The sequence below is a fragment of the Taudactylus pleione genome, unplaced genomic scaffold (assembly GCF_031769625.1).
Source record: "Taudactylus pleione unplaced genomic scaffold, aTauple2 ptg000098l, whole genome shotgun sequence".
Lineage (NCBI taxonomy): Eukaryota > Metazoa > Chordata > Amphibia > Anura > Myobatrachidae > Taudactylus > Taudactylus pleione.
The window spans coordinates 2,523,207-2,533,471 of NW_028284500.1; the positions used below are offsets into that span (position 1 = coordinate 2,523,207).

The 10,265-nt window shown below is 41.6% G+C and overlaps 1 protein-coding gene across 1 annotated transcript; it reads left to right on the forward strand.

Annotated features, from left to right (window-relative positions):
• Nucleotides 1-559: 559 nt before the first annotated feature.
• On the forward strand, nt 560-4,142 carry LOC148526423 (noggin-2-like). Its single transcript, XM_088470369.1, has one exon. The coding sequence runs from the start codon at nt 2,208-2,210 to the stop codon at nt 2,862-2,864; it is 657 nt and encodes a 218-aa protein (XP_088326495.1). The 5' UTR covers nt 560-2,207; the 3' UTR covers nt 2,865-4,142.
• The last annotated feature ends 6,123 nt before the right edge of the window (nt 4,143-10,265 follow it).

The following is a 10,265-nucleotide window of genomic DNA, read 5'->3' on the forward strand; positions in this document are numbered from 1 at the left end:
TGCGCCCACCTCTGAATCAAGCCCACTATCTGCTAACCAGAGAGATCTCACCAATATTCTAAAATGGAATATTCAGCATACATGAAATGCATTCACACTATTAACCTCATCAATGCCGGACAATCTGCTGAAGTGTCCTATGTTCAGCTACAGAAATGTAGTGCATGCAAAGCACAAGTGATTTATGCTGCAACACAAGATGATATGTTGCCTTTTAAACAAAGTTTTTTGGACCAGTGATCTAGGCTGATCCAATGTGATCTCCAGTGACAAATTTCGATCAAGTGGCTTAAAACGAAACACTTTGTGCAATAGCAATAACTACTCTATGTTCCTTTTAAAAAAAAATAAAAATATGTTTGCACTCTTAAAGAGAGACGTCCCGGGGCAGGAGAGGCTTAGGACCCAGCAGGAACACTTCTATGCTGGTGAGGGTTGTTGTGGAGAGGCTGTCATGGAGTGTGTGAGAGTGTGTGTTTGGGGGGGAGTCACTGCCGTGGGTAGTGTCAGTTAAGAATTCACACCATCAGGGGGAGATATTTAACTTGCATTAGAGTGCACAGCAGAGCACACTGAGGAGTAGGGAAGAGGAGAAGAACCACTCTTCTGCAAGCTCTCCACAGAGAAGGGTGACATGCAGGTCCAGAGGAGGGAACCTTAGGAGCCACCTGCCTCCAGAAATCAGCTTCATAGGCAGGGGCTACACACTGGGCATCAGACTTGTTGATTATCTCCCCAGCATCTTTTTGTGGCTTGTGTAACCTGCTACTCACCAGCTCCCATCTGGTCATTGCAGAGAGAGAGAGACCCTGGGGGCCATTTCATTCACAGAACACACCAGAATGGTGCACACCATGCCTTATCCCTGAAGGACATCTGGATATAAGGCTGAATTTGGCAATGTGACACCGCAGTCACTTCTGGGGGTTGTTTTTTTCTTCTCCTCTCAGTACCCCATACCATATTATACAAGGGGTGTTTTAATCCCTCTGCCTCCCAAGCTGGCCATCTTATTTGCACCCAAAAAGCATTCTTTCCCAGGCAGCGAAAGACAGAAGGAGCCTTGCGGCTGTAAGAGAACTCCCTCCGCACACACACACACAGCTCCATGTGTTTGCTGTCTCACTGCCCTCTGTGTCTTTTCATTTGCTCTTAAAGACAGAAAAGAAAAAAAAAAGACTTGCTACCAAGTCTATACAAAAGCTGGAGCCAGAGGAATTGTGACAAAACCCTAATTCTCCTGCAGCAAATTCCAGGATAAGAAGCTCTTCATGTAACAGCCCCTCGTGCATAAAGGATTCATTTAAAATTAAGAGGTGGAGAGAGAGAGAGAGAGTGAGGGGAGGCTCATCCCTGAAGATGAAGTCTTACCTCTGTGCAGGTCTGGATCTCTTCTGGGATTTTGGAACTGTCTAAATTAGCGAAATTCCGCTTTTGTATATTTCGGCATCTCACCAATTCGCTTTTTATTTTGCTTTTCTTCCTTTGTAAGCTCTCCGTAAGGGGTTTGAGACATTGAACTTGGAGACGGCATGCTCTGGATGAGATACTAGCGTACGTCTCTGCCTATAATTTTCCCAAATTGGAAGGATTAATTTTAATTATTTTTATACCCTTGGCTCCAGGCTCAATCCTGACTGTACTGCAGAAGTCTAGACAAGTTGTCCTAGATGTCACCATGGGGATGGAGACTATTCCTCTGTGAATTTTTATGTTCTGTGAGCCAGCTCCTGCACGGCAGTAAGAAAGGGAGGGTGGGGGGGAGGCTGGACCAAAAAAGTTAGTGAAAGGGGTAAATTAAATATCTTTGCCTTCCTTGTGTGGTTCTCCGTGCTGACGGACACAGCTACCTCTCTGTGAGAAACTTCCTGGCTCCACAAGGCTGGAGATCACATACAGAATACCCATCTGTGTGTATGTCACACACACCGCTGGTCTATTTAAAGCGTCTTCTCTTCTCTGGACTTTGTGTCTATTTATGAGCTGTGCAAAACAGACACCAGGGAGAGAATATAAGCAATTTGCGTGGGGAAATAACATTTACTTAAACCCATGTGTTCTCTTGGCTCTTCCACATGCTAGAACAGCCCATTGGATTATTCGAAGAAGTTGCTTACCTTTATTATCTAGAAGTTCGTTGACTGAACAAGCGGCAGGGGGGGGTGGGGTGGGAGAACTTTGTTCTTCTTGGAAGGGGGGCAAAAATCATGAAGAGGATAAATCTGCCACAGGCAGTCCTGCTTTGCTCCTGTTTGGTTTTAGTCCACCATCAGGGCTCCTGCCAGCCATTTCTCAGGTTCAGGCCCTCTCCCAGCGGAGACTTACCTGTCTTACCTGTCATTGAGCAGCCAGATCCGGAGCAGGATCCAAAAGAGCAGGATTTGGATGAGAGGGCACTGCGAAAGAAGCTTGGCAGTAACTTTGACCCTAACTTTATGGCAGTGGTTTTGCCCAACCTTGTTAACACGTCCACCCAGGATTCATTGACAAAAACTAAAACGCTTGGCTCACTACCAATTGAGCTGAAGAAGATGGACCTCGGTGAGGCACCTTATGGTGGCAGGATAAAGATAGGGAAGAAAGCCAGAAGGAAGTTTTTGCAATGGCTGTGGGCTTACACTTACTGCCCGGTACTGTACACCTGGAAGGACCTAGGGGTCAGGTTTTGGCCAAGGTTCATCAAAGAAGGACAATGCTTTGGAGAGAAGTCCTGCTCCTTGCCAGAGGGCATGTACTGCAGGCCCCATAAGTCAGTCACCAAGATCTTCTTAAGGTGGCACTGCCAGGGATGGTCAAGGCAAAGGTTCTGCACGTGGATCCCTTTCCAGTATCCCATATTATCAGAGTGCAAGTGCTCATGTTAACGGTTGCTCATTGGTGGAAAGACTTCAGAGCGGACTGAGACACTGGGTAACCCTTGCACTGTTAAAGGACAAAAAAAAAACTTGGTGCTTTATTTCTTTTTTTTTGCCATTGACACTGGGGAAGTGGATAGTGAATACAACCGTAGTCCATCTGGTTAACAGCAGAAATCTTTTGGAGGTGGGGGAGTGGACTCCCTTAACCCTTTCCTGTGCTTTGCCGTGGAGTTACTGATTCAGGTACTCATCATGAGGCCAGACATGGACAAGCAGAAAAAAAAAAAAACAGAAAGAAAAAAAAAGGAATTATTGCCATAATTTAATATTTTGTTCAGTCGGGTTAATAATCCATTTATGAAGTATTGATAGAGAAAAGAAAGTATTATCCTCCCCAAACTTGCACTGTTAATAACTATAATTATTCATTCTTATTATTATTATTATTGTATTATTGCTATGTATATTATTTTTAAAGCTTGATAAAAAAAAGCATCCAGACCTAAGCACATCCATTCAGATGTTTTATTTTTATATGTAATATAGCTTTTTAACATAAATAAAAAGAAAATCATACGAACAAAGCAGAAAAGGGAATTTTAAATCAAGTCACCAGAGCTTTTTTTTTTTTGTAAATAAATAGATTCTTTTTTTAATGTAATATTGATGTCATTTTCTGCTAGCTTTATTTTATGTTTTTTTGGAGGGTATTTGTATGATAAGAGACACATGGACCACATACTTCTAATTTATCTATCTATAAAGGCATAGTTTGGAAAAGAGCTTCTCCTTTAACTTAACCCCTGCACTGCCACAGCATTATACACACCCCCATGCCACATCTCTGCCCCACTATCTCCCATCACACACAGCTAACGGTGATCGCTCAACCCCCCACCCCCCCACCAAAAATAAATAAAATATAATTTTAATTTGAAGATTTGAAACTAACATGCAGATCTGTTTAGATCTTTTTATGATTAATAAATATTAACAAGTGAAAAAAAATGAATTTTTAAAGATGTTTTATAAGAGAGTGATATCTTGTTTTTCTTGTATAATGGATAGGATGCTAGATGGCAGATTGGGATATCTTTGTACACACTATTTATTTATATGGTTTGCAGATAATTACACAATAAAAGTAGATATGAGAGAAATAATGGACGAATAATACTTGAAATGTATCTTTTACAGAACAGTGTAAATACAATTTAAAAAAGAGAGTTACCTACAAGCAAAAGCAAGACATTTTAGCAATAAATATTCAGTGGTTCAAGAAAAAAAATCCTCAGTTTCTGTTTTATTCTATATATATATATATATATATATATATATATATATATATATTGTAACGTAGAACAGCACCAGCTACTTTTCACCACTTGGCTGATAATTGTGATTATTGTGAATGAGCCACTATAATTGTGCAAGTGTAGTTAACTTTCTACACATTGGTCTTATTTAATATCAGTTAAAAAAAAAAAAGCTGCTGTAAACCATGACAACCAATGGGAGCTCAGCTTTCATTATTTTGACTACACAGTCAGGACTGCTGATATCTGATTGGTTGTTATGGGTTACAGCACAACATCTTACCAAACACCATGTTATTAAGTAATGCTGGACATACATCAAAAATTAATTGTGGCAATTTCCTGTTCCGCCAATGACCGGCTTGGGTGATCAGCAAAATCCAACACGTTGGATAATCTCGATTCGCCAATTCCGACCCAAAAATTATTGAAATTGGCGAGTCGGGGATTTTTTAGCATGCTGTATTTTGCCGATCACCCGCAGCCTGTCGGTCGGCGGATCGGAATCAGCATAAGCCCTATTTTATGTCTCAGCTTGCATGCCAGAGGCTACGACTGGGAGAGCATATTTCACGCAGACCATAGACAGCCAATGTATTAAGCTGTTTACATAGCACCAGGTTTGTTCACTGTAAAACTATGGGGGTCTTAGATCAAAGCTTCTCGCAAAAAAAAAACCCACCAAAAAAAAAAACAGCAACAGGTTTAATAGTTTAAAACCAAAGGCTCAAAAGAAAGGTAATGAGTTTATTTTATTGACAAATTGATTATATCCCAGTCTAGCCGTCATAACACATTTTAAAACGTAATAAAGCAAATAGGCCTTTGACATGCATGTCTGAGATGCACTTCAACAGCCTGTCTGGTGGGTATAGAGTGGGATTCCAAGGGATGAAGGAGAAACGCCAACATACATACATGTATACGAGCTATAGTAATCTATACCAGCTATAGTAAGTGTGGAGCACATTAACACGTGAACCTACTATTGTGCTTTCCACTGTAAGAAGGAACTGCATTGTCTGAAGCAATAACCAGAATATTTATGGTGATCCCTTAGCATAAATATGGTCTTTCACAAGCTCTCGGAGCTGCACAGCCAGAAACCTGCCCTATATACTCTATACTTGGTATGTTACGCACAGATGAAAGTAAACAGAGGTTTCAATCAATGAAAGTGTAATGTGCACATATAAAATGAATGAACAAATGTATGTACTGTAACACAGAGATTTTCACCAGCACCGTTAATATGCAATACAGATAAGTGTCTTTACAATAAGTAGGAAGCTAAGCTTACCTTGCGACTTATATATATATATATATATATATATATATATATATATACCAAATATGTTGGTGCATTTCTGTGCAGCATACCCCCGACTGTCCCGAATTTTTCAGGGACAGTCCCGCTTATTGAGCACTGTCCCTTTAGTGTCCTGCAGGGGTGGGTTGTAGGTTAGGGGGGCAATTCTGTCCCGGCATCCATTTAGTGCCGGGAGTAGGGATGGACATCGGTAGCCTGGCAATGAATGGTTGCCGGGCTTCCGACATTGAATCCGGCAATGCGATGGCAACTGGCCATCGCATAGCAACCAGTAGATAGTATAACCATTGCAATGGTTATACTTGTGTCTGAAAAGGGTGCGGAGTCAATGTGAAAGTGGGTGGAGCCTCATGGCACCCCTAATTCACGTCACTGTGGGCGTGTGCCCGGCACTCTCTGAGATGCTGGGCTGCCCCCAGGCTCCCCTTACACGGAGAATAGATGCCGTGCGCATGCTATGCAGAGCAGCGGTGTGTGCTCCCCCCCACAGTCAGCCATCGGATGGGCATCGGAAAGCTGCATCTGATGGCTAGCAACCATCGAATTCCCGGTATTCGATGGAAAAAGTACTTCCAGTGAATTGTAAACATTGATGGTTGCTAAACGTCGGCTTCCGATGTCCATCCCTAGCTGGGAGAGGCTGGGGGCAGCCCAGCAGCTGCCGGAGTGTTGGGCTCACTAACAGTGTGATGAGAAATGGGGGCGTTACACGCGGTCACGCCCCCAAAAAATCATACACCAGGGGATGTGGCCTAGCGGGCATGAGGCCACTCCCCCTGCGGCAGACTTTTATAATGTTGGCAGGTATGTGTACAGTGACACCAAAATGATCACCTAAAAAAGTATCACATGTATTTAACAACAATGACAGTTTGGAACATAAATCTGCTCTTCCCACAGTGAAACAAGCTCTCTCTGCATGTAACAAGCGTCCAGTGTCAGTTCCTGCAGTACTAATCCTGTGTACTATTACTATGGTAGATGCCTGGTCTGGATCCTTTCTGGATGACATAAATCAGCTAATGAGAATAGCAACAGAGACTAATCGTGTATGTATGGCCAACTTGCCCATAATACTTGTTCCAAAGTGGAACTATACTAATAATCATCCAATAAAATGACATGTAAAAGCCAATGTATTAGGTGCTTGTGGTCTTTCAAATGTGGCAATATTGTTCTGTAATACTGAGCAAAATATAGATTCTATTATTATTTATTATTATCATGTATATATCTATTCCCACCTTATCGTGCAGCGCTGTACAGAGAAAGTACAGTCATTCGCCTCGATCCATGTCCCCACTGAAGGTTACAGATTAAATTCTCTACCACACCCATTAGTGTCCATTTTGTCAGCAGTTAATAAACCAATCCGAATGATTGTGTGCTGTGGAAAGGTAAACGGAGCACACAGGGGAAATCTACCTCAACCTGGGTATGACATACAAACTCCACCCACACTACATCAGATATAGAAGGTGTAATGTAGCATTACTGATATTAGGGCTGTTTGCGTGTCCGTGATAAACTATAGGGTTGTGTGGTGGTTTTCACAGAAATAATGACAGTGTACACAAAGCAAACAGCTAATCCAGGAAAATGTTAGACAGTTCAGGACATCCTTAAGAAAAGAAGAGTCATGTGCCCAGGAGATACTGTATATAGGCGCTGATTCCCATCCCCCTATGGCAGGGGTTCCCAAACGTGGTCCTCAAGGCACACTAACAGTCCAGGTTTTGGGGATAGCCATACTTGAGCACAAGTGACTTAATTAGTACCTCAGTTATTTTGATTTAACCATCTGTGCACAATCATGGATATCACTAAAACCAGGGCTGTTAGTGTGCCTTGAGGACCGAGGTTGGGAATTACTGCCCTATGGGAGGAGTCCTGAGTTGCAAACAGGGATCAATCAGCCCCTGTTTGGCTCCTTCTGCCACACGTTGGGGCTTCCGGCACATACGTGAACCCAGTGCACTAGCACTGCAGAGTCAGACTTGGCAGTGCTAAGTTTCACTACAATGATAGGAATCGCTGAGACAGCAGATCATCAGATCAGCTGCCTCCGCACCTGAGCAATGTTGAATTGCAACAGTGTTTTAGCATCCACGGTTGCTACTCTCAGCGGGTTGGATGCTAAAGTATGACAGCTAATATTTTCAGCATAATGAATAGACCGCTTAGTGATTACATTCACCAGTATTGAAGGACTTCAAGTCCTATAATGCATTGCCATTCAGACATTTACTTTAACAACTGGCGAAACACATGTCGGTTAAGTTAGCTATCTCTTTAAAAAAATGACCAAAAGCGAAAGGATAAACTACAATTATTGTAACAATCCCTTGATGTTGATCAGCCAGAGATTTCAGTATACCCAAGTATCACACGTGTACTGTAGGATTTAGAGTCATCCAGGACACATGGATTCCTAAAAATTAAATGGACACTCACACGTCTTTAAGTGGATTGTCGGTGTTACCCTTTTGAGCTCCCTAAAATAAGATTATTTTTGTTGTGTTAAAATTACAAGGGGCTAATTGAATGATAAATAATATAGAGGCATATCTACATTATCTACCAACAAGATTGATTTCACAGTGTTACAGCCCAATGTTTTATGGACCTATTGTATGTATTCATTAGCGAGCTCTAAGCTGTGCCATTTTCTACATACATACTAGATAGTGGGTTTTTTTTGTATCTACTCTGGAACATTAATATTTTTATTTGCCTCGCCTTCTAAGGTAATCAGAACAGGAGAGATTTATAGATAATGGCCTTACGTGGATTGTAAAACACTCATTGGTGCTTATAGAAGCAACACTAGCAGTTTGCTATACAAGCAATACTAGCAGTTTGCTATAGAAGCAGTACTAGCAGTTTGCTATAGAAGCAGTACTAGCAGTTTGCTATAGAAGCAGTACTAGCAGTTTGCTATAGAAGCAGTACTAGCAGTTTGCTATAGAAGCAGTACTAGCAGTTTGCTATAGAAGCAGTACTAGCAGTTTGCTATAGAAGCAGTACTAGCAGTTTGATATAGAAACAGTACTACCAGTTTGTTATAGAAGCAGTACTGGTAGTTTGCTATAGAAGCAGTACTAGCAGTTTGCTATAGAAGCAGTACTAGCAGTTTGCTATAGAAGCAGTACTAGCAGTTTGCTATAGAAGCAGTACTTGCAGTTTGCTATAAAAGCAGTACTAGCAGTTTGCTATAGAAGCAGTACTAGCAGTTTGCTATAGAAACAGTACTAGCAGTTTGCTATAGAAGCAGTACTAGCAGTTTGTTATAGAAGCAGTACTAGTAGTTTGCTATATAAGCAGTACTAGCAGTTTGCTATAGAAGCAGTACTAGCAGTTTGCCATAGAAGCAGTACTTGCAGTTTGCCATAGAAACAGTACTAGCAGTTTGCTATAGAAGCAGTACTAGCAGTTTTCTATAGAAACAGTACTAGCAGTTTGCTATAGAAGCAGTACTAGCAGTTTGATATAGAAGCAGTACTAGCAGTTTGTTATAGAAGCAGTACTAGCAATTTGCTATAGAATCAGTATTAGCAGTTTGTTTTAGCAGTATTTGCAGTTTGCTATAGAATCAGTACTAGCAGTTTGCTATAGAAACAGTACTAGCAGTTTGCTATAGAAGCAGTACTAGCAGTTTGCTATAGAAGCAGTACTAGCAGTTTGTTTTAGCAGTACTTGCAGTTTGCTATAGAAACAGTACTAGCAGTTTGCTATAGAAGCAGTACTAGCAGTTTGTTATAGAAGCAGTATTTGCAGTTTGCTATAGAACCAGTACTAGCAGTTTGTTATAGAAGCAGTACTAGCAGTTTGATATAGAAACAGTACTAGCAGTTTGTTTTAGCAGTATTTGCAGTTTGCTATAGAAACAGTACTAGCAGTTTGCTATAGAAGCAGTACTAGCAGTTTGCTATAGAAACAGTACTAGCAGTTTGCTATAGAAGCAGTACTAGCAGTTTGCTATAGAAGCAGTACTAGCAGTTTGCTATAGAAGCAGTACTAGCAGTTTGTTTTAGCAGTATTTGCAGTTTGCTATAGAAACAGTACTAGCAGTTTGCTATAGAAGCAGTACTAGCAGTTTGCTATAGAAGCAGTACTAGCAGTTTGCTATAGAAGCAGTACTAGCAGTTTGCTATAGAAGCAGTACTAGCAGTTTGCTATAGAAGCAGTACTAGCAGTTTGCTATAGAAGCAGTACTAGCAGTTTGTTATAGAAGCAGTATTTGCAGTTTGCCATAGAAACAGTACTAGCAGTTTGCTATAGAAGCAGTACTAGCAGTTTGCTATAGAAGCAGTACTAGCGTTTGCATCTGACACAGTCCCAATGTTCATAGTTGAGTGAGCTGCTGCACAATAATCTCTAAAAACAGGCGCTGTTGTGATTGAGGTGCACAATTTCAGAATTGTCTTGGAAAAGTGCTGGGCGTTCCTGGGTGGTGGCTAAATGGATACACAGCGATGGTCCGTCTTATGGACATGTTATGGGAGCACAGTGGGTGTGTCAATCGTTAGCATAGGAGGCCATACTCAGACGGAAGATCTGCACCTGCCAAGGGCTGGCACAAGATTCGATGGTGCGCTTGATGGTGGCATCTAAAGACGCATCAGGCAGTTTTACAGCCTCTAAGGATGCTTACAGTGGGCGCCTCAGTCTTTGCACATAAATACGCACAGTGTACACCAGGGAAGGGATTTATAGCAGCATTTCCATAAAGTCGCAGACGGGTGACCAAGAGACGCGGCC